At 36.6% G+C, this 24,704-nt stretch overlaps 1 protein-coding gene across 1 annotated transcript in view; it reads left to right on the top strand.

Annotated features, from left to right (window-relative positions):
* Positions 1-17,149, top strand: part of SLC9C1 (solute carrier family 9 member C1) — a gene marked incomplete at both ends in the record, with an annotated part of 74,360 nt that extends 57,211 nt beyond the window's left edge. Inside the window, 10 exons of the mRNA XM_080826807.1 lie at positions 134-185; positions 1,409-1,557; positions 4,327-4,452; positions 4,774-4,872; positions 5,583-5,756; positions 11,909-12,040; positions 12,173-12,358; positions 13,841-13,961; positions 14,838-14,884; positions 17,141-17,149. Of these exons, the coding sequence (XP_080682933.1) occupies positions 134-185; positions 1,409-1,557; positions 4,327-4,452; positions 4,774-4,872; positions 5,583-5,756; positions 11,909-12,040; positions 12,173-12,358; positions 13,841-13,961; positions 14,838-14,884; positions 17,141-17,149 (1,095 nt within the window). The remainder of the gene's footprint in view (positions 1-133; positions 186-1,408; positions 1,558-4,326; positions 4,453-4,773; positions 4,873-5,582; positions 5,757-11,908; positions 12,041-12,172; positions 12,359-13,840; positions 13,962-14,837; positions 14,885-17,140) is intronic.
* Positions 17,150-24,704: the final 7,555 nt, after the last annotated feature.

Here is a 24,704-nt window from a genome sequence, read left to right as displayed (position 1 = left end):
TGAAAATTTCTGCATCACATGTTTTCTTTAAAGTTATTAGTTAAGTAAAAAAAAAAAATTCATCAGTTGCAAATATAAAGATATTTTATAACAGCTTGTTCTCCAGGGGGATAAATCTTCTTTTATTTTATAGATGTTATTAAGAAGGATAATGAAGAATACAGGACATGCTATGAAAGAGCTGGGTATGTACCCTTTACCCTAAAGATTAAGCACAACCATCCCTTATTATCTTTACTTCAGAGAGGCAATTATTTTGATAACTAAACTGATATTTGAGGAAACCCCTTTATTACTAATAATAAAGTATATAACTTCAACAATATCATATCTTTGGTTTGGATGGGTTTCGTGTAATATTACCTCTCCACACTTGTTTTTCCTGCCTTATACCTCAATAAAGACCTTTCAATTTCTTACTAAACACATTAACATTGCATGTTTATACATATTATTATCACCTTATAAATTCTTTTTTCTTCCAAACCAAAAGTACACACACCATCCTGAGCAATACAAGGAAAAAAAGTTATTTTTTCCCCTTCACTTGCCACAGAGCTACCATCTGAGGATTTAGGATTTATAAGCTGAAATCAGAAAAGAGTCTCACAGATCTCTGATATGACTGCTGGGAGCCTCTATGCCGAAATATGGCAATAGCTTCTTCTCTGAGTCAAGCCATGTCATGCTCCTAGTACAGGGTAAATCCTGGGAGTGGAACAGACACACTCCTATAGCATAGAGTTCATGTGGGAGGAGAAGGGGGTTTGGTACCAGGTAGTGGGCAGGAAAATGACACAGCAAATCTGAGAATTGACCAAGACTTGAGAGATTTTGCATGGCAGATAGTTGTCAAGTGAGACAAGAAGCCATCACAAAGGAAACGCCAAAATGTAGAATCTAAGTGAAAGCAACTCTCATGGTCATTCAGGAATCCAGATAAGACAGGCAGAAGAGCATAGATGAGTCCTCTAGATGCTCAGGAATGTTGGGTGGACAATAACCAAAGATGAATGTGAAGACTTAATCAGAAGCCATACCTAAGGCACTGTTTGAAGTCCAAAATCGTAATTCAAACAGAATAGAAAAGTAGAACATAAACTCCAGACCTAGAGCCCAGAAGAGCCTTTCAGTGTCCTACACAGGTATGTCAGTATAATTGTTAATCCTAGGACTAGGGTTGTCTGTCCTTCTTCATGGGCTTAACTATAAGCTGACAAGAAAATAGCAAGCAGAACTCTGCAGCCACTGGTGAATTATGATTGATTGCAGATGCCTCATCAGGAAGATATACATTTATCTGTGTTGAGGGTTGTATTCCATGGATTTAGAGTGGAAATACTAGCTTATTGTCCACATGAAATATTTAAATAATATTCTTATTTTATCTGAAAATATTATTTTTCAGGCTACTTAGAGTATGATCACCCAGAAATTGCTGTTACTATGAAAACAAAGGAGGAGATTAATGTCATGCTCAATTTGGCTAGAGAAATTGTTAAGGTTTTTAGGTCAAAAGGTATTATTCATAAAATTGAAGGCTCCGAAATTAATAAGGTAAGGTAGCAGATTTTTAAAGCAAATATACTTATTTGATATATAGTTGTTCATGATCTTCAAACCTACTTCTGATTTTCCAGGATAGGCCATCTCTGAGATACAAATATCTCTAACTTAAAATAATTGTCTAACTTAAAATAATTGTCTAAAGAAAAGCATCTACCATAGAGCATTTCCTTCCTGATCTCCAATGCTCAATTTCTCTTTCCCTTTCTTGGCACAGTGAGAGACCATCTCTTTCTATGCTTTTCTCCCAAACCATTGGTATGATGAAACTATTTCTCATCCTAGACTACAGTGGAAATCAGTATCTTTCTAGGAACTATCTACACCACTGAAATAACTTTTCCAATAGACTCCCATAATTTATAAGAACATTCAATTATATGGTAAAATTCACTACATTTTCTTTAAGTTATTTAAATGGTACCATGACATATAAAAAAAATAGAGGGTCACAGCTAATTCTGTAAGTACAAAATTTACTCTCCAGATTGGGAATGGTATGAGAAAAAAACCAAAAGCTATTATGCTTGTGAATATATATACAAAACTTTTAAACATAATGGTAGCTAATTAAATCTGGTGGTATATTTAAAGTTTAGTATACTATGACTAAAAATGTTTTAGCTCTCAAAATAGCTATATAACTTATTAAGAGATTAAAAATTTGAAGAAAAAGAAAAAAAATTGACAAAATTTATTACTCAAAATATTTTTAAAAACTCTCATGTGACTAATAAGAGAAGTAGCATCCTTAACTGAATAAAGAGTTTCTATTTAAAATTTAAAAGAAACATTGTACTAAATGGTAAAATATAAGTATTCCAACTAAAGTCAGGACCAAAAGGAAAATGAACAGTGCCTCTCCAAATATTGAGTACCTTGCTGGAAGTCTTAGCCAGGTGAAGAAAAGAAAGAAAGGAAATTGAGAGATAAAATTTTGGAAAGATGAAAAGTGTTATTATATGTTGATTCTTTAAAATCCTAGGAAAATAAATTAAAATATGTAGGATTAATAAGGTAAATCATAGGGTATTCAGAAATAATACTGACATTCAAAATTCTTCCTCAACTAAAGAAAATGTAGAAAAATATTCTATTCACAGTATTAATTAAAAACTCTAAACCCTTAAGTGTGAACCTAACATAAAATATATAACATCTATGTGGCAAGAACTGAAAGGTGTATTTGAAGCAGGCAGAAAGATCAGTAACCTTAAAGATAAAACAATGGAAATTATCCTATTTGAGGAACAGAAATAAAAAGGTCTGTGAAAAGTGACAAAATCTAAGGGACCCGTGAGATCCAATCAAGTGGACCAACATGTGCACTGTGGAAATTCCACAAGGTGAGAGACAGAGAGAGAATATTTGAAGAAGTAATGGGTGAAAACTTCCCAACTTAGATGAAATACATAAATATTAATATCCAAGAAGTTCAATAAATTCCAAGTAGGATGACCTGAAAGAGACCCACGACAAGACACATTGTAATCAAACTGTCAAAAGACAAAAGGAAAATTTTGAAATCAACAATAAAGAAGTAACTCATCCCACATAAGCAATCCTTAATAAGATTATTATCAGATTTCTTATCAGATACTTTGGAGACCAGAAGGAAGTTAACTGATATATTCGAAATGCTAAAAGAGAAAAAAACCTATCAACCAAAAATCCTATATCCAACAAAACTGTCCTGCAGAAATGAAAGAGAAATTAAGACAGTCCCAGATAAACAAAAGTGAAAGGAGTTTATTACCACTAGAACTGAAAGAGATGATAAAAGGAGTCATGCACATTGAGTAGACAGCTCATAACAGAGGATATTCAAATAACTAATACATAACAAAAGGTACTAAATTTCATTGTCATAAACTTAACACAAATTAAAACCAAGCAAAATACCAATACACAACCATCAGAATACTTAATTTTTTTTAGCTGACAATATTAGCTATAGGCAATGATGTGGAACTGGAATATTAGAGTAAGAGTGTAATTTAACGCAATCACTTTGGAATTGTTAGGCAGAATCTACTAAATGTGAAAATACACATATGACCTAGCAATTAGATTACAGAACCATATATCCACAGAAATGTATACATATGTACAGCAAACAAATACAGCAGCATTACAAAAGGCCAAAGCTGGCACACTCCAAATGTTGATCAAAAGTAGACAAAACTGTGGTATATTCATATAACATAATCCTCTACAACAATGAAAATGACAAGAATAAACTTCTGCTCCCTCCAATATTAGAGGTGAATCTCAGAAACATACTACTGAACAAATGAAACGAGACACAAACAAGTACATACTTGTTGATTTCATGCAGATAAGTCTCAAAACCAAACAAAGTTAAACTCTGATAAAAGAGGTTATCTTTAGATAGACAAAATGACTAGAAGAGAATATAAGGATTTTAGGTGTAGTAAATGTTTTATTTCTTAGTCTGGGTGCTGGTTACCAAGATCTTTTCACATTGTAAGTGTTCTTTGGGTGGATATTTATAATCTGTGCACTTTTTGTTTATGTGCTATAATTCAGTTAAAAAAAAGTTTACTTTAAATATTTAATCTATGACTTCAGAATGATGATAACAGAAAAATGTTATCAGTGGGGAGAAGTTGAAGGTTTCCATAGAAGAACAAAAATCTCAGAAGAGCAAGTAAAAGAAAGAGTACCAAGTCATAATTTCTTAAGCATTCTGTGAACACCAGTTTTGTTCATCTTCTTTCTTAAATTTTGTGGTTTTAGTTAATAATGGCCAAAAAAAGAGAGATACTTGATTTCCTACCTGTTATCAAGCCCCTTACTATTGAAGAAGCACTCTACCATATTCCATGGCTAGACAAAGACAAAGACCATATACGCTTCATTCAGGTAATATTTTTATTTTCTGGTAATACCATCTATAATGGACCAACAAATGATTTTTTTAATAAAGACTGTGATACTCTCCAGCTTAAAACTCCATGCATAAACATCCCATCTGAAGTTATAAAGATCTATGGATATCCACCTTCTTCTCTTTGATATTCATAATTCCTATTTTCTCTTACAAATTTATCACTAACACAATAAGTTGGATCTTACTGATTGATATATTAAAATGTAAGAACTTTTATTAAGATGTAAACCTCAACATCCCCAACCACTGCTAATATAGTGTTTATGTCCTGTATATTTGGTGATATTTTTAAGGAAAGAGCCAAAGTTGTAACATTTGATTGTGGAAATGATATATTTGAAGAAGGTGATGAGCCCAAAGGAATTTATATAATAATATCAGGTATGATAAAGGTAAGTCAGATTTATTAAAAAATGCACTTGTGAACATTAGTTAAAAATTCAATAACATTGAGGATTCATAGTTTTCCATGTTAAGAACTGCATTGTTCCTCTTTTAGGACAACAGCCACCATTCACTTTTCTTGTTCAAACACAATGGTTAACACTACCTATCACCTTTTATTTTATTTTATTTATTTGAGAGAGAGACAGAAAATGAGAGAGAGCGATCATGAGAGGGGAGAGGTCAGAGGGAGAAGCAGACTCCCTGCTGAGCAGGGAGCCCAACATGGGATTGGATCCTAGGACTCCAAGATCATGACCTGAACCGAAAGCAGTCACTTAACCAACTGAGCCACCCAAGTGCCCCTACTTATCACCTTTTAAGTGTTACTTTCCCGTAGATAACAAGCAACCATCCAAAGGATCATCTTTAAGATGCAATATTTTAAGTTGTTTTCATCTTATGTTTATCTGAACTGGGCATTTAGCCATTTTAAGTCAGGTATAAGTTGGCTGAGTAGAAGGAATCACAAAGATTGCAGTATCTAAGAATACTTTTGCTAATTTAATAAATTCACTTTAAAAGGCACAAGTAAGAAGCATCCTCAAAATTGTATTTACATATTAAAATTGTTAAAACCAAAGGAAAAAATAAAAATTTAGAGAGTTTTGGTAATTAACTCGCATTTTTTTTTCCCTCTTTCTTCATTCCTCAACAGCTTCAAAGATCAAAACCTGGTTTCGGAATCGACCAAATGTTCTGGGAGTCAGAGGAGAAAGATTATCAGCTAATGCACACAGACTTTGTGATCAGTGGGGAAATAATAGGAGAGCTAAACTGCTTAACTAATAAGCCCATGATGTATTCTGCTACCTGCAAAACCGTAGTGGAGGTCAGAAAACATCATCTTTTTGCCTATTGCTGTAACTTATTAAATATCTAGTATCAAATACCAAGGTTATTTCTGTACTTAGCATATATTTACAGTCTAGTAATATTTTTTAATAGGAATGGTAAAGGAATAAAACTTGCTACCAAATTATACTTATCCAGTATACTGTCCTGGCAAAATGGCTTGCAAAATTAACTTACCATAATGAAAGGTTTAACCAGAAAAACTGATTAAATGAGGACTCTCATGGGGAAATTAGAGGACATATTTTAGCTATCAATACCATAATTTGGGAGGTAAGGAAGGGAAAAAGTCAGAGAACTAACATCTATTAATAAAGAAGTCGAGCAAAGTGGATGGAAGTTTAACCAGGCACAATGAGGACAAAATTCTCAAAGCAACCGGGGCTATCACTGGCCTAATTTAAACTCAAAAAGAAAAATGATTGCAAACAACTGAACCCCATGATATACAAAAATCCATAAGTTGATGATGATACCAAAATTTGTTTAGTTTCCAATAAGATTGCTGGGATATGAACTAACTATTCTAAAAATGGATTTTTTTTTTTTAATCGAAGGCATTCAACATTTATCCTGCCTTTCCTCTATGAATTCTTTCAAGGTAACCAAAAAAAAAAAAAAAAGAGGAAGAAGAAGAAGAGGAAGAGGAAGAGGAAGAAGAAGAAAAAGAAGAAGAAGAAGAAGAAGAAGAAGAAGAAGAAGAAGAAGAAGAAGAAGAAGAAGAAGAAGAAGAAGAAATTTTCTTCTGTACAGAATTCCAGCTAACAAATGTAGAAACTGAGAATTAGAATATCTTCATTTTGCCATCTCAATGAAGCAATGGATCTAGGCAACAGCCATCAACTGATGTTAGAACTACTGTGTGAAATGTTAATGGGAAACTTTATAATGAAAGGACCAGGCCAGGCTGGTACCACCTAAAAAACAATTGTAGCATCACTAAAAGTTGGACAGCTGGGCATCGTCCACCTCTGGAGATGATGCTGCAAAGCTGGCTCTTTGAAAAAAAACAACAAAATTGATAAACCTTCAGCCAAATTCATAAAAATAAGAAAGAGAGAGAGATGATTCAAATCAACAAAATCAAAAATGAAAGAGGAGAAATAACTGACACCACAGAAATACAAAAGATTGTAAAATACAAAGAATTGTAAGAGAATATTATGAAAAATTATATGCCAACAAATTGGACAACCTAGAAGAAATGAATAAATTCCTAGAAACATGTAACTTCCCAAAACTGAATCAGGAAGAAATAGAAAATTTGAACAGATCAATTACCAGCAATGAAATTGAACAAGAAATCAAAAAACTCCAACAAACAGAAGTCCAGGACCAGGCGGCCTCACAGGTGAATTCAACCAGACCTTTAAAGAAGAGTTAGTACTTATTCTTCTCAAAATATTCCAAAATCAAAGAGGAAGGAAAGCTTCCAAATTCATTCTATGAGGTCAGCATTACCCTGATACCAAAACCAGATAGACACTACAAAAAAAAACAACTATAGGCCATTATCTCTGATGAGCATCAAGTTACCTACTCATAGATGCAAAAATCCTCAACAATATATTTAGCAAACTGAATCCAACAATACATTAAAAAAAAAAAAAACTAAACCATTCACCACATTTGAATGACGTTTATTCCCAGGATGCAAGGGTAGTTCAATATTTACAAATCAATCAACGTGACACATCACATCAATAAGAGAAAGAATAAGAACCATATGAGCATTTCAGTAGATGCAGAAAAAGAATTTGACAAAGTGCAAGACCCATTCATAATAAGAGACCTCAACAAAGTAGATGTAGAGGGCACATGCCTCAACAAAATAAAGGCTGTATATTAAAAACCCACAGCTAACATCAGACTCAAAGGTGAAAAGCTGAAATCTTTCCCCCTAAGGTCAGGAACAAAACACGGATGTCCACTCTTACTGCTTTTATTCAACATATACTGCAAGCCCTACCCACAGCAATCAGATAAGAAAAAGAAATAAAGCTCATCTAAATTGGTAAGGAAGAAATAAAACTTTCACTCTTTGACATGATACTCAATATAAAAAAACCCTAAAGGCCATCAAAAAAAAAAAAATTCTAGAACTGATCAATGAATTTAGTAAGGTTTCAGGATACAAGACCAATGTATAGAAATCCATTGCATCTCTATACACTAATAATGAAACAGCAGAAGGAAATTAAGAAAGTAATCCCATTTCCAGCTGCACCACAAATAATAAAATACCTAGGAATAAACTTAACCAAGGAGGTGAAAGATCTGTACTCTGGAAACTATAAAACCTTGATGAAAGAAATTAAGATGTCTCATGCTCATAGGTTGGAAAAACAAATATTGTTAAAAGTGTCTGTATTATCCAAAGTAGTCTACAGATTTAATGTAATCCCTATCAAAATACTAACAGCATTTTTCACAGAACTAGACCAAACAATCCTAAAATATGTACGGAACCATAAAAGAACCTGGATAGTGAAAGCAATCTTGAAAAACAAAGCTGTGGGTATCGTAATTAAAGATTTCACATTATATTACAAAGCTATACTAATCAAAAGAGTATGGGACAAAAATAGAAACATAAATCAATGGAACAGAATAGAAAATCCGGAAATAAACCCACAATAATATGTCCAATTAATCTTTGACAAAGTGGGCAAGAATATGCAATGGGAAAAAGACAGTCTCTTCAACAAATGATGTTGGGAAAAAAGGGTGGTTACATGCAAAGAAGTGAAAATGGATTACTTTTTTACACCGCACACAAAAATAAACTCAAAATGGATTAAGGACCTAAATGGGAGACCTGAAGCTATAAAAATCTGGAATCCTGGAATGGAGAACAGGTGATAATTTCTCTGACACTGGCCATAACAACTTCTTTCTAATTATGTCTCCTGAGGCAAGGGAAACAAAAACAAATATAAACTATTGGAACTACATCAAAATAAAAAACTTCTGCACAACAAAGGAAACATCCACCAGAACTAAAAGATAACCTACTGAATGGGAGAAGATATTAGCAAATGGTATATTTGATAAAAGGTTAGTATCCAAAATATATATAAGAACTTATACAACTCAACACCAAAAAAAAAAATAATAATAATAATCCAGTTTAAAAATGGGCAGAAGACATTAGGGAAATACAAGTCAAAACCACAGTGAGATACCACCTCACACCAATCAGAATGGCTAAAATTAACAAGTCAGGAAACAACAGATGCTGGCGAGGATGCAGAGAAATGGGAACCCTCCTACACTGTTGGTGGGAATCTAAGCTAGTGCAACCACTCTGGAAAACAGCATGGAGGTTCCTCAAAAAGTTGAAAACAGAGCTACCCTATGACCCAGCAATTGCACTACTGAGTATTTACCCTAAAGATACAAATGTAGTGATCCGAAGAGGCACATGCACCCGAATGTTTATAGCAGTAATGTCCACAATAGCCAAACTATGGAAAGAGCCTAGATGTCCATCATCAGATGAATGGATACAGAAGATGTGGTATATATATACAATGGAATAAGATGCAGCCATTAAAAGAAACGAAATCTTCCCATTTGCAACGACGTGAATGGAACCAGAGGGTATTATGCTAAGCAAAATAAGTCAATCAGGGAAAGACAATTATATGATCTCTCTGATATGAGGAGTTTGAGAGGCAGAATAGAGGGGTCGTGGGGGGAAGGGAGGGAAAAAATGAAACGATATGGGACTGGGGAAGGAAACAAACCATAAGAGACTCTTAATCTCACCAAAAAACTGAGGGTTGCTGGGAAGTGGGGGTGGGGAGGGATACAGTGGCTGGGTTACAGACGTTGGGGAGGGTACGTGCTATGGTGAGTGCTGTGAATTGTAGAAGCCTGATGATTCACAGACCTGTACCCCTGAAGCAAATAATACATTTTATGTTAATTTAAAAAATGGGCAGAAGACATAAACAGACATTTCTCCAAAGAAGACTTACAAATGGCCAGCAGACACATGAAAAGATGCTCATCATCACTTATCATCAGAGAAACACAAATCAAAACCACAATAAGATGTCACCTCACACACATCAGAATGGCTAAAATAAAAAACTCAATAAACAATTGTTGGCAAGGATGTGAAGGAAAAGGGACCCCATGTACTATTGATAGGAATGTAAACTGGTGCAGTCACTACGGAAGACAGAATGGAGGTTCTTTAAAAAATTAATAGAACTCCCCTAAGATCCAGTAATCACACGAATGGGTATTTACTCAAAGAATTTGAAGGGATATATGCACCTCTATGTTTATGGCATCATTATTTAAAATAGCCAAATTATGGAAGCAGCCTAAGTGTCTATCAATAGATGGGTAAAGAAAATATTGTGCATGTATATATACAATGGACATGGACTCTTATTTGGCCATAAATAAGAATTTATTTTCATAAAAAAGAATGAAATCTTGCCATTTGCAACAACATGGATGGATCTAGAGAGTATAATGCTAAGCAAAATAAGTCAGAGAAAGACAAATACCGTATGATTTCACTTATATGTGGAATTTAAGAAGCAAAACAAATGAACAAAGGAAAAAAGAGACAAACCAAAAACAAACTCTTAACTATAGAGAATAAACAGATGGTTACCAGAGGGAAGGGGGGGATCAAGGGATGGGTGAAGTAGGTGAAGAGAATTAAGAGTACACTTATCTTGATGAGTACTGGAGTAATATATGGAATTATTGAATCACTATATCATACACCTGAAATTAATGTAACACTGTGAGTCAACTACACTGGAATTAAAATTTTAAAAAGAATAATGTTAGATGACCTTTACTGTCTGACTTGAAGTCTTATTATAAATCTATTATAATCAACACCAAATGGTATTAGCTTAAGATAATACAGATCAGTAGAACAGGGAAGAGAATCCAGAAATAGATTCACATATACACAATCAATTGATCTTTAATGATAATGGTATTCTCAACAAGTGATCCTGAAAATCCCAAATATCTGAGTGGAAGCTCTGAGCCTTAGCCCCATATATGATGCACAAAAATTGACTTGGAATGATGATAGACCTAAGCATAAAAATTAGAGCTATAAACACAGATCTTGAGATAGGCAAAGATTTCTAAGCCGGGTCAGAAAAAGTAATAACCGTAAAAGGAAATATTGATAAATTGAATGTAACTAGAATTAAAATCTTCTGCTTTTTGAAAAGATACCGCAAAGAACATGGAAAAAGCAAGCCACAGACCGGGGCAGGGAGCTTTTCACAATACCTTTATCTGAAAAATTACTTGACAATGGAATCTACAAAGAATTCTTAGAGTTCAAAAATAAGAAGACAGAACATCAAATTAAAAATTAGGCAAAGGATTTGAACAAACATTTCACAAAAGAATATACAAATGCCCATGAAGCCTATGAAGAAGATGCTTGATATCATTAGCTCTCAGAGAAATGCAGATTAAAATCATGATGTAGTATCACCACACAACTACTGCATTGGCTAAAAACAAAAATAATTAACATGTATTGGCAAGGATGTGAAGTAACTGAAATCCCCATCATGGCTGATGAGAGTGTAAAATGTTACAATGCTTCCAAAAGCAGATTGGCAATTTTCTTATAAAGTTAAGTACCCAATTACCATATTACCCAGCAACTGCACTCACACATACTTATCCGTGAAAAATAAAATTCAATACACACAGCACCTTGTATATTTGTAGTAGCTTATTCCTCATAGCCAATAGTCTGCTCATTGTTAGCACTGGCATCTCATCGTTATCTAAAAAGTTTGCTCCCCTAAAATAATGTATTTTTAGAAATATTTATATCTTTAGTTTAAAAGTTTCCATGATTTTTGATATGTTGTTTTCTACTTTTTCAGAAACTGTAATCATAATAATGTTTCATTGGAGCATGTAACCTTTTACTATTTAATTTATGAAAAGATACACAAATATTTACTACTACACACATTTTATTAGGTGTCCAGGGAACAACATGAATCTTACATAATTTAAATTCTTAGCTTTAATGTTATATGTAAATAAGAAAACCTTATATCCTTAAACTATAGGTGTACAGAATGAAATATTACATTTATATCCTCCATTTTTCAGATGTGTTTTATTCCTAAAAGACACTTGTATGAAGCTTTTGAACAATGTTGTCCTCACATCGAGTATAAAATGTGGCTAAAACTTGGACTTTCAATTGCTGCCAAAAAAATGAGGGAACATTTATCTTATGAGGTAAGAGGTGTTTATATATAAACTCATCCTTCTGTCTGAATGGAATTGTATTAAAATGCTGTTATCTATTAACTATTTAGGAATTGGTATTAAACATAAACAGTAGACTACGAAATCGTGTTTTCCTTGTAGGACTGGAACTACAAGATGCAGTTAAAACTCCGTAATGTTTCTGTAAAAGATATACCAAAGAACACCAAAACTGATATCTATGATGAAACTGTGACTTACGTCATCCTCATCCATGGAGCTGTAGAAGATTGTCAACTACGAAAAGCTTACAAGGCACCTTTCTTAATTCCTATAACATGCTGTCAGGTATAGAAATGTTGATTCATGCCTTCCAGTCAATATGACACATGTCCAGACAATATATGAACTTTAGAAAAATTGTCACTTTTCCACCTTCCCATCCTCTGTGTTTCCTCTATCACTCCATAAACTCACACACACCACACACACCCAGTTCACTGATTGCTTTGGCCCTTGGTAGCCCAAACACCAAGATATCCTGTTCAGTGTCAATGAAGCTGTACATTTTGGCCATGGTTAGATTTTGGTGCTATAGTATGTAGCAAGAGAGGGCCTGTTAAGTTCATTTACACATTGCAGAAAGACCACTTTCTCTGGACTGTGTCAACGGTACTCTAGGAAAGTTCTGACAGACCCATGCTGAACTGAGTATCAGTGGTATTTGCTCAGTTACTTTGAAAGTGAACGTGAGATGAAGGACTTGTCATGTTTAAGGGGCTGAGTTTTCCCGGCAATCAAAATGAGAAGTTGTGCATATGTAGAAAGAAAGAAGGCAGACTGTGTGTGTGTGTGTGTGTGTGTGTGTGTGTGTGTGTTGGGATAGAGGAAGAAAGGCACTTGTCAGGAGGAATCAAGGGACATACAAAATATATCTAGAGAAAGTAAATTGAAAGACCTCAAGTTGATTAAATTAGGCATATATTTTTAAAGCAATGAATATATGGTAGAACCCGTGCTAGATGCTAAAGTGATCAAGACAAATGAGATTTGCAACTTACGCCCAGAAGAGCTCTCAACAAAGTGAAAAGAAACATATATATGTTAATGAAACATGTACAGCTATGATAGAAATACTTAAGAGGTAGGTTTGGGACAGAAGAAAAACATGAGGCGGGGATAAGAGGAATCCAAAGATGAGAAAGAACCATAAGAAAAATTTTCTGAACAGATGCCACCAGTACCAATGTGATAGACCCACTGAAAGGAAGGGAGCCATTACTATTAACTGTGGTGCGGCCTACCACTCTATTCCTGAATACATAATAACAAAGTTCTCCTGTGGGTGCTGACTGGGAATGTAGATGACCAAGCAAGAGATCCTCAAGGCAACGTAAAACCTACGAAACTCTAGGCTACCCTCCTAGGCAGAAAGCCCTGCTACTGTAGATGTGGGTACCAATGTGATTCAAAGCATATAAAAAACAACCACAGGTTGAAGGATTTCTTGAAGTCTACTGTTTCTTAAACTTTCTTTTGCCACATAGATAATCTCTCTGGGTGATATTTTAAAGGATCCTTAATAATTAACTCATAATGATTTTTCTCATTTGTAAAACAAATGATCAAAGCATTTAAAAATCAATGAAAGTACATGGGATGTTGACTTTGAAAAAACCAACATAGTCTGGTATTTTAAGATATCTATCTCATAGAGACATGTTTACTTTCTATCCCGGATATTTAGAGAGGTCCTGAGAGAGTTTACCAGAGAAACATTTAATTGTATGATATGTACTCGGAAATAACTTATAGTCTGTCAAACTTCAGGTACAAGGCACCGAAGATTTTACAAAGGTAATGATTGTTCAAACTTTGGTTGATTTGAAAAAATTCAGATGGAACACCAGGAAGTATGTACCTTCACGTAAAGCGTCTCTTCCAGTATCATGTGAGTTAGATTTCTTTGAGTAATTGAGACCTTAATTTCTATTTATAAAATTTTATATATTTATAAAATAGCCATATATATATTTGGAAACTATTGAATATATTCTACCTAGAGTATTGGAAAAGCACTTTAATTGCCATATTTGATATCTGATGGGGGAATCCAGATTGACAATATCCATGTTATAGTAGGAATTATTCTATACTTCATCTATAAGAATAAACACGCATAATTAACAAAATACTATGGAAAATTGTTAATGAGGGAATTTTTATTTTTTAAGATTTTATTTATTTATTTTAGAGAGAGCACAGTGGGTGGGGTGGGGAGAGGAGCAGGAGAGGTGGGAGAGAGAGAATCTAAGACTCCCCACTGAGGGCAGAGCCCACCTCAAGGCTCAATCTTACCACCCTGAGATCATGACCTGAGCTGAAACAAAGATTCAGACGTTCAATTGACTGAGCCACCCAGGCCCCCCAATGAGACAATTTTTAGCTCTTCCCTCAAATTAACATATTTTATATCGCAGTAATGATGGAAATACTGTGGTACTGTCTGACTCTTCCAATAACCCACAGCCTGGCATTCATTCTCAACACAACTTAACATTAATGTATTTGGGGATGATGGGACAATAGATCATTTTTTTCTCTCTTTACAAACTTCCTGCACATTTGTTACATAATCTTCACAATAAAAGACTTTTAAGCCTTTTTTAAAAATATGACCCTTCTTCCCACCAATTGAGACTACCACCAATTTCAGATCATAGGCCCTGAGTGTGAATGACTTGAACCTGGTCTAATGTGACAGTTGAACTAATAGAAACAGTGCTTTGTGCCAGTGCTTGAACTAACACAGTCTTTCTTGAACCAGCAAGCAAACTCTATAAAGAAGACCTTCAATTTGATACAAATATTGAGGTAAATTTAAAGCAGTCTTTTTAAAAGTTTTATTTTGGGGAAAAAAGAGTCTGGAATGTGTGAAAATTATCAGTGTGTTTCTCTTTATCTGAAGGAATTTACCTGCTAATCATTTTGTAAATATCGATATGAACACTGTCTGTCTTAGTCCAGGGTAAGTAGAAATTGTATTTATATTTTGGGGTAAATATCAGATAAATGACAAAGAAAAACAAAGGTCAGAAGATACCAGAATATTTTTGAATCATATGAGCCACCACGCACTATTGAGTACCTAGTTGAGTAGCTAGTACTAGGGTTGTCATGTACATGAGCCCCTCCCACTTCTCTGCCTTGGGATGAAATTTTGACTGGTCTTAAGCCTTCATTGCTACCTCAACTATGCATCTGAGATCTTCCAACCGGAGGCAGTTTGCTCAACTATTCACAAAGCCTGTCACAAAGCAGGAGCTCAGTGATGACTATACTAATCTAATCTGCCCCAGGTTAACCCAGAAAAACCCATAAATAATGGTTCATTTCATAGTCCCCTATGAACTTGGACAGGTCACTTAGGGATCTTGGGATCTTCAAAACCCTGGGCCAACTTGGCAACAAGATCCCAAGTTCTGAAACATTACAGAGCCCTGGAATTGAAAGTGGGGCACAGAGAAATAGGATGGAAATGCCTCACTACCTCTACACCAGCTTGCGTGTGGACTGAATCCTGGGGAGATCCAGATGAGGTCGAGAATTTATCTGTAATTCTAGTTTGTGCCAAGCTGGTCATATTACTCCAGGGGATGTTGATTATAATACCCAGAATCTGAGAGATATCTTCTACAAATACACAATCCAGAAAATTATGTATTTGGTTGTTAAAAATATGTTTCACATCAAGTCCATTTACTCCATTAGCACTAGGTATAAAATTCTGAGAACACATGTTCCTTCTCCCGGGAATCTCTCAACAAGTGTATGTTGCAGGGAAGGTGGTTACAGGTTCTGGGGAGAAAGTTCAAGGCCGATTCTCTCATGTCTGTCTGGTCTTCAAGAGGCCAACACTTTTCTTTAATATCCAATTCCCATCCAGCATAAAATTAGCAAGAGGTTCACCTCCTCCCTAAACATTTTGGAGTCTTTCTGGGGAAGCTGTTCTTCAAACTTCCCTGGTTGTTCCTTGTTGCCTGGAACTACTGACCCAGTAACATACAGGCTGAGAGTATGGGCTCTGACATGAGACTCCTGGTTTCCTTCCTGGTTCCATCACGTCTTAGCCATGTGACCTTGGGCAGATTTCTTAAGCTCTTTAAGCATTCACAAAGCAGAGACAATACTGCTTAACCATACTTACCTTGTATAGTGTCGCTGTGCAGATTAAAGAAATGGAAAGATTAAAGAAATGGAAAGTACACTGCAAAGTGTTTGGCACATAACAAGCAATCCATACACATAATTTCTGTTATGTTCTGCCAACCCTTTCCTCACACTGTAAACTACTTCTCTAGACTTCTTGTGCTCTCCAGAAACTTATTTTCTAAAAAATATGGATATAGGTACCTCCTCTAATTCTCCCAAACACAGTTGCTGCTGAAGACTAGGAAGTAACAAAGGTAAATTACAATTTAAAAATGAAGACGATGAGGAGAACATTTAAGATAAAATATTAGATGGCTCCTAGGGGCCACTGGGTAGCCTATCTTTCTCCTTAGCCTGGGCAGACTGCCAAGCTTATAAGAGTCAGCTTAATAGAGTATTTTAAATAATGAGGGAGCAGGGAAGCTAATGCTCTCCCTGTACATATTCCCCAAAGTGCTTTTTCAAAATTAAAAAAAAAACCTGATAGCATGAGGTTGTTAAGATAGAGAAACTAGTGTGGAAGTAAGGGTCCATTAAATGGTAGAAACGTCAACTACTGAGCTTTATACTGATAACTGTCAAATTGTGTTATTTAGTAAATGCTTTTTCTTCTTGATGTTAGATTCTGGCTCTGTTTCCGGGCCAGCTCCCTTCATGCTCCCCCAACTCCTCCTCCCACCAACACCCAGAACTGCAGCTTTACCTTCACATAGCAAAAAGGCCTGTTGCAACATCCATCAGCTCTTTACAAAGTGTTTTGGTCCCCAGGATGGGAATAAAAACAGTGCTGCTGTTTTAGAAGTCCTAGTCCTCAGTCCTTTGCTCCACAGACCAGATCTGACACCAGCCCTGCTTTATAACTCTAGCCCATAATAATAGTCTTAGAATTTGACTCCTATCTACTATCTCAACTTCTAGATTCAATAGCCTACAGGATTCCTTGATAGTATTAAGGAGGAAATGGACATCTACCCAGTCACCTAGAATGAGACTTGGTGAAAATCTGGTAAGTTGCCTCAGTTTCCTCAGCATGATCTGGATCACACCTGTTCCTGGAGATACAGGCTGAAGCCAAAAGTTCAGTTCCCCTTTGGTGTGACAGGGTGAATTATACCCCTTTCCACTAGCCATTATTTGCTATATAATCACTTCCACTAACCCGTTGATTCTTCTAATGACACTATCTCTGAATTCTGATTTGGAAAGTTAACACTAAAATAAGATTCCTTTATCTAGATTTCTGAAATAGACTCCTGGCTTCCTCTCTTTATTCTGCTACTTAATCCCACGTGCAGCATGGTCATTTTTTAGGCTGCCCTGCACTGTGGAAGATATAAACAAGTAACAAAGATACAAACAGGTGATAAGTGATGACTTCAATTTTTAAGAGCTTCTGTTCTAGTTAAGGAGGCAAAACAGATCAGAAGGCAGTCCAATAGCCATTTGAGATACACTGTGGATAATGCCAACTGAAACTAAAGGAATTCAAAACAGAAACAACTGCTGGTGAACATAAACAAAGTCTTTGTGGAGAAGGGAAGAGGATGTTTGGAGTAGGGGACACAAGAGACCAAAACTTTTAGGAAACAATGTGTAGACCAATCTACCTTTGGTTGCTCAAAATGTAGCATCAATGGAGAAGTGCGTGTGGGAGGGGAGGTGCACACTTTATATGACTGTGTTACATAAAGCATATCGCTGGGTTTAAAAATGACCTTCTGATAAATCTTTGTGTCTCCATTTAAAAAATGTTAACTCTTGCATGCTACTTCCTATGACAAAGACCAAATTTAAAAATAGAGCCAAAGGGTAACAATACACTATGAAAAAGTATTTTTAGGAATTACTTATAATACGATCAATATCTTCATGCAGGGATAAAGATGTATACAAAATGATAAGGAAAACACTATGACTCCAATAGGCAAATTTAAAAACAGCCAGTTCAGGAGAAAGACAATACCCAGAATAGGGAGAAGATAAGAAGCGCCGAGTTAAACAACAAGGAAGTATTAACACTGACTTTTTAAAATAAACAATATTTACTCCATGGTAAGATCTATTTCCTTTGAAATAGCTGAAAATAGCATGATACTTGTTTTCTTATATTTTGCTGGTACTTGAGTAAAAGGAATTTGAAGTAAAAGTTATAAAAATGTTCATATACTTTGACTCCATGAATTTGTTTCCGAGAATCAACCCAAAAAGAGTAATCCAAAGTAATAAAGTAGACATATGCACAAACTGTCCAGTCACCACCATTTCTAATGGCAAAACATTAAAAAGAGTCCAGGTATGTGCTATGGTGAGTGCTGTGAATTGTGTAAGACTGACGAATCACAGACCTGTACCCCTGAAACAAATAATACATTTAATGTTAATAATAAAAAAGGTAGCAAAAAAAAAAAAAAAGAGTCCAAGTGTCCAATAGTAAGGAAGTATATAATCTCACTACAGACCATCCTTTAGAGGAAATCCACAACCATTAAAAAGATTGGTTGTATAGTCCAATGTAATATATAAAAATGAATGCAAACCCATACATACAACTTTCTTAACATGAAAAGAGGTCAGGGGCGCCTGGATGGCTCAGTCAGTTAAGCATCTGCCTTTGGCTCAGTCTGGGGATCAGATCGAGCCCCACATCAGTCTCTCTGTTCAGCAGGGAGTCTGCTTCTCCCTCTTCCTCTGCCCCTCCCCCTGCTTGTGCTCTCTCCCTCTCTCTCATATAAATAAATGAAACCTTTAAAAAAAAGAGAGAGAGAGAGAGAGAGAGGCCAGAAAAGATAAACCCAAATGATTCAACCAGATGTTAGAAAGGTAAGAGTAGGGACAGGTGTGTTCACCTCTTACCATGTTTTCCATGGTTTTATTACTCTTGTAATAAAAAAAAATGATTGTAAAACTCTTAAGCATTGTTCAAATAGAAATATTCTGGAAGTTGTCTGTTCCTTTATGCCCCTCTTTACACTCAGCAATCCCTGTGTGGTGAAAAGGAGAGGTAGCTACCAGAGCTGAGACCTCATTGGTATTTCCCACGGTGGAACATACTTCTCCTCTAGTCCCTAAACTACCTCTGTCCCATTCAGCAGGCCCCAGGGGCTCTGAGACTCTGACCTCCAGTTTAAATCACGCCACCACTACTTTGGGAAAAATGACTGACTCACACTCACCCACTCGACTTCCTTCCTTGTCCTCAGCAATAATGACCAGGAGGTATTTCCTGTGGGAATTAAACTGACCCTCTAGTGCATCCTGTTCGGGGTTGTAAGTCAATGTTGAAAGATTCCAAAGCTCTTCTGCATTTGTTTTTTTTTCCTCTCCCTACTTCTGTTAGGAATGGTTGACAACACTGTTTTGAAGACTGACGCCCATATGGGCTCTGCTGTTAGGGGACACCTCCTGTTTCTGAAACACATTCCCCCGCATCCAAAGGGAACAACCTCAAGCTGGACCTGGTGTTATATGGTTGATCCCGGTGCCACGAGGAAAGATGTTTGGACATCACAACCATTCCATCTAAAATATATTTTTTGGAACATTTTCTTGATCGAAAATATCTTTTATGTTAAATATCTGAAATGTCTCAGAAAGTCAAAGAGTAAGTTTTCATTTTAGAATCAGAAAATAAGCTTGGGCCGCATAGGATAGTTTGCATACTGCTCTTAGAGCAAAAATGGTTTGATTCACTTTATGAAAAATAAAACACTATTAAAATGTAGTTTAAATGTTGATCTTAAACCAAGTATTGATTTTTGTCCTTCATTGTACTTCACTCATCTTGGAAGCACTCAGTGAATAAAATAGTAAAGAATGGAAACTATTTTACATTTAAACAATGTAACTCAGTGTCCATTTTAGTCATTATCCCATTATAACAATAAGCCCAATGCCTGGCACATCATTTTTCTTTTTAGGGAGAGAGAGAGAGAGAGTGAAAGAGAGAGAGTGAGCTGGGGCAGGGGGAGAGAGAGAATCCCAAGCAGGCTTCACACTGAGCATGAAGCCCAACATGGTGCTTGATTTCACAACCCTGAGATCATGACGTGAGCTGAGATCAAAGGTCAGATGCTCAACTGACTGAGCCACACAGGTGACCCTGGCACATCATTTTTTAAAATGGTCTTAACCAGGGTCACCTGGGTGGCTCAGGCAGTTAAGCATCCAAATCTTTTTTTTTTTTTTTTTAAGATTTTATTTATTTATTAGAGACAGAGCACGCAGAGAGAGAAAGAGAGCATGGTGGGGGGAGGAGGAGGGAGAGACAGACTCCCCACTGAGCAGGGCAGATGCTTCACCAACTGAGCCACCCAGGTGCTCCAAGCATCCAACTCTTGATTTCAGCTCAGGTCATGATCTCGTGGTTATGGGATTGAGACCTACACTGGGCTCAGCGCTCAGCAGGGAGCCTGCTTGAGATTTTTCTCTCTCCTCTCTCCCTCTTCCCCTCCCCCTGTTCTCTCTCTCGCTCTTCCTCTCTCTCTCAAATAAATAGATAAATCTTAAAAAAAAAAAAAACAGAAACAGTTAAGAGTTACTGTATGCTTTCTATATGCTAGGTGTCTGACAAACGCTATGTACTTACAGACTTACTTAATCTTCACAACAAGCATATAAGGCAGATACTATTATTTCCAATTTACAAATGTGTAAACTCAAAGAGTGTGAGTAATTTGCCAAATATCTCACCACTGGTAATAGGCAGAGCAGAGATTTGGAAACAAGCCTGTGACTAGCTATTATACTATACATCTCTCCAGTATGGTAAGTACTAAATAAATATCTGAAGAATTAATAAAAATTTAAATATCTGTCTTCAGGTACACACTTCCTTCCGGAGGTTAGAAATCTGAATACTAAATCTTACCCTCTGTAACTGTTGTAAGCATATTTTCAGAAGCCAGGTGTAGAGCTTCCATTCACAAAAGGTCCTTGCAGCGAAGACAATTTGGTTTGTTTATATTGGGAAAGTCAAATCAAACTACTATCACCTCTCTTCAAAACTGAACTCAACCAGTTTTTTATTCCAATGATAATTGACTAGAGGCTATTTTAGTGTTTGAGGGAACCCCATTAATGAGTACACTTTTTCTCCTGAGGGCTGAACCAAATGAAAATTAAAATAAATGTTTGAGGCAGTTAGAGATTAAACCCCACCCCCAACACACACACATTCATGCGCACGCCTTTATTAGTGACTGAACTGACATAAAGAACATGGTTGCCTTCTGACCCACAGAATTGGATGTACTGATCATCCAATGTATTGACCATTGTAGGCATTTATCATTAAGCTTACTGCATAGCTGAGAACAACAGACAATGCAAGATTTGTAAAGTCAGATTCACTCTCTCAAGAAATCAGGAACAAAGGGCTGAACAAAGACTGTCCAGATTCTGCTTCCAAGTTCATCAACCTGATAAACCACTCCACCTCGGCAGAATGAATGAGGTGGACAAGCCATGAGCGTTGGGGTAAGGGAGAGTAAGGCCCTCAATCCCAAACAAGACACCAGGTGGGGAAAGGCCTCTCCACCAATAGCTTGTCATTGACAGTGAGTTCGGTAGGCACCAGACTCTCTTCTGAGTGTTTTGCCCTCATTAGCCCAGGCAATCATCACAGGAACTTTAGGAAGTGGGTGCTATCACTGCCTCATTTTACAGAGGAAATAGTGAGACTTAGGGAATTCAGATAAATTACCCAAAGTCACATTTAGATGAAATGACATTGGGACTCAAATCCTCTGAGCACATTCAATATAATTTGTGAAATAAAGTCCCTAGGCTTTATTTTGGAAATCTAAAGCATCGGAGAAGAGGATAGACTCCACAAATACTGACCATGACCAGTGTCTGGCCAGGTTTGTGTTCTGGAGTGTAATCATTTTCAAGTGGGGAAAGAACCCTGAACAAGGTACTGAGATAAGAAGTAATCCCAGCACCAGGCATGGTATATACCCACACACCCCCATCAGCAGGAGCTGGGTGGTTATGTGCCCAGGACTCTTCTCTCATCTGAAAGAATGTAATACACGGACATTGACCTGAGGAGAATGCTTAGAGCTCAGTTCCGTTTGACTCCTCAGAGGAAACCCACTTATTTGCTTAGAGATCCCAGAACGTCTGCTTTTAAAATTTTTAGATAAAAAGGTTTCCTTGGTCCTTTGATTCTCAGATTTCTCTTTAATTTAGCTTTTAACTTTTATGGTGCTTAAACCCAGTTTGTATTGTTGCCCTACATACTTAACTTAATCATCTAGGTTCTACATTAGTTTTACTAATGAGAAACCAGAAACACTGCAAATGAAGGAACATTCTTCCCAAGGGTCATTCATGGCTCAAACAGTGACGAGGAGTATTATATCCTTCACCTGCCATTAGATTCGTAAGAGCCCTCTCAGTGAGCTGAACAAATCTCCATTTTGTTGCCAAAGAGTGCTCTTACCATTAAAAATAACTCCCTGTGTTATTATGGTTCCTGGAAAGTCAGCAGAGCTATATGCAAAAATCCCTCCACCAGAAAGCAAAATCCCATCCCAAAAGTTCACTCAAGGAGGTACCGAAACTCTGCTGCTACCCTCCTGTTCCAAAACAAATACATATTAATGGGGACTATCAGCAATGAATAGCCACAGCTTCAAACACATAACTGACTGCCTGAGGTTAGCCAGCACTCCTAATCAGCTCATACTCTGCACCACAAAGTAAGCAGCTGGAAAATTACCCTCAACAAGGCAACTCAATAATATCACGCAATGAAGTCTTCACCCTCTCCCTGAGACCTCCAGGAAGGAAGCAGAATAGGGAAATCTTAGCTATTAGTTTCATGACTGTACAAGAACGCTTAAATAAACCCGTTTTTTTCCTACCATAAAATGATCCATGAGGATTTTCCTTTCACATAAATATCTCTCCCAGTTCCCTTTACTAGCCACAGGAATCTACAAAGGAGGAAGCTAGAGCTATACCTATCCCATCCAATTCTTTGAGACTGAAGAAGCTCAAAGAATCACTTATTTGAAAGGCCTCTAACCTGCCTTAGCAGCTGAAGTCAGCCAGGTGTTGCACAGGACGTGAGGTGGCTCAGTCTGTTAAGTGTCTGCCTTCAGCTCAAGTCAGAATCCCAGGGTCCTGGGATCAAGCCCCATATCGGGCTCCCTGCTCAGTGGAGAGTCTGCTTCTCTCCCTTCCTCTTCCCTGCTCCTGCGCTCACTCTCTCTCTCTGAGAAAACAAACAAAACAAAAGACAGAATTGGGAAGCACTCTAAACATGCAAGTATGTTTCAGTCTTTCCAGACACACTGGAGTGATAACAGACCAGAGTTCAAAGCTAAGTTCATCTTTCCACAAGTATTTATTGAATAGGGCAACGAATAGACAGAAAAGGTCCACATTCTTTTTAAACTCAGATTCTAGTTCTCTTGCTTATTATGACATGTCCTTGAGCAAGTCACTTGTCTTGTATGAGCCTGGGTGTCCTCATCTCTAAAATAGAGGAAATAGTATTTATCCCATAGAATTCTTGCATAAACAAATGAGAAACTATATCTAAAACATTTAAACGGTGCATGGATTATATAGGAAGCTCTCAACAAATAGTTATTTTGATATCAGCCTATGATCTTGAGATACAGCAAAACAGTCTTTACATTGGTCATCAATTCTCTGCAGTAATGCCAAAAGGAAAGTAAATTTGAAGATTTCAACTCAACCTTCCACTGATTTCACCATCATCTGTTTACAAAGATCCAGGCTTCTATTTCCGCTTCAATTCCTATAGTTTCTCATGTATTAGGCACTGGGGTCAGCACTAAGGATAAAAAGGATGGTGTGATTCAAAGATTTGTTATTTTGGCTTCTTTTTGTGGAGATGTGTGCTGCTCTACTTCCATTTGTGAAGTGGAGGTAGATTATTGAGCCCAGAGTCGTTTGCACAGCAATAAACGTGTGTATTATCCATTCCTGCTCTTCCCAGCTACCTCACACAATCATAGGAAATTATCATGATGGGGAGGGAACACTTCTGCTCAGCTCAGCTTCTCCATCTAGTGGCCTGAGGAAAGGTGACATTTGAAGGTCAAGGAGTGATCTATCCCCAGCAATGGTAAATTGATTTCTAACCCTCACCCTGTGGCATTGACCCTTTGGCTTTGCTCAACATTGGAACTAATTAAGCCACCCATGGGGCAGTGTCCAGACTGTTTGCACAAACTATTCCACCCAGAGTCTGATGAATATCTTAATTCATACAGATGAGGAGTCAGCAATAGTCCTACTCACTGGCTAAATGTCCTTGACCATTTTGTTTTCCCCATAATGCGAAGAAATTATGGTTCCCTTCTGCTGACCTGTAGGCTGTGTGGAAGGTACAGAAGCCATTGAGGAGAGGGACTTTTAGATTGAAATTTTCCCCCCAATTTTTCCTGAAAGTAATGGGAAAGAGAAAGGTTAGTTATAAGTTATAACAGTTTGTCAAGACTAA

Source organism: Martes martes, assembly GCF_963455335.1.
Source record: "Martes martes genome assembly, chromosome: 1".
Classification (NCBI taxonomy): Eukaryota; Metazoa; Chordata; class Mammalia; order Carnivora; family Mustelidae; genus Martes; species Martes martes.
Note: the sequence above shows the minus strand (reverse complement) of the source record. Positions and strands in the feature narration are given on the sequence as shown.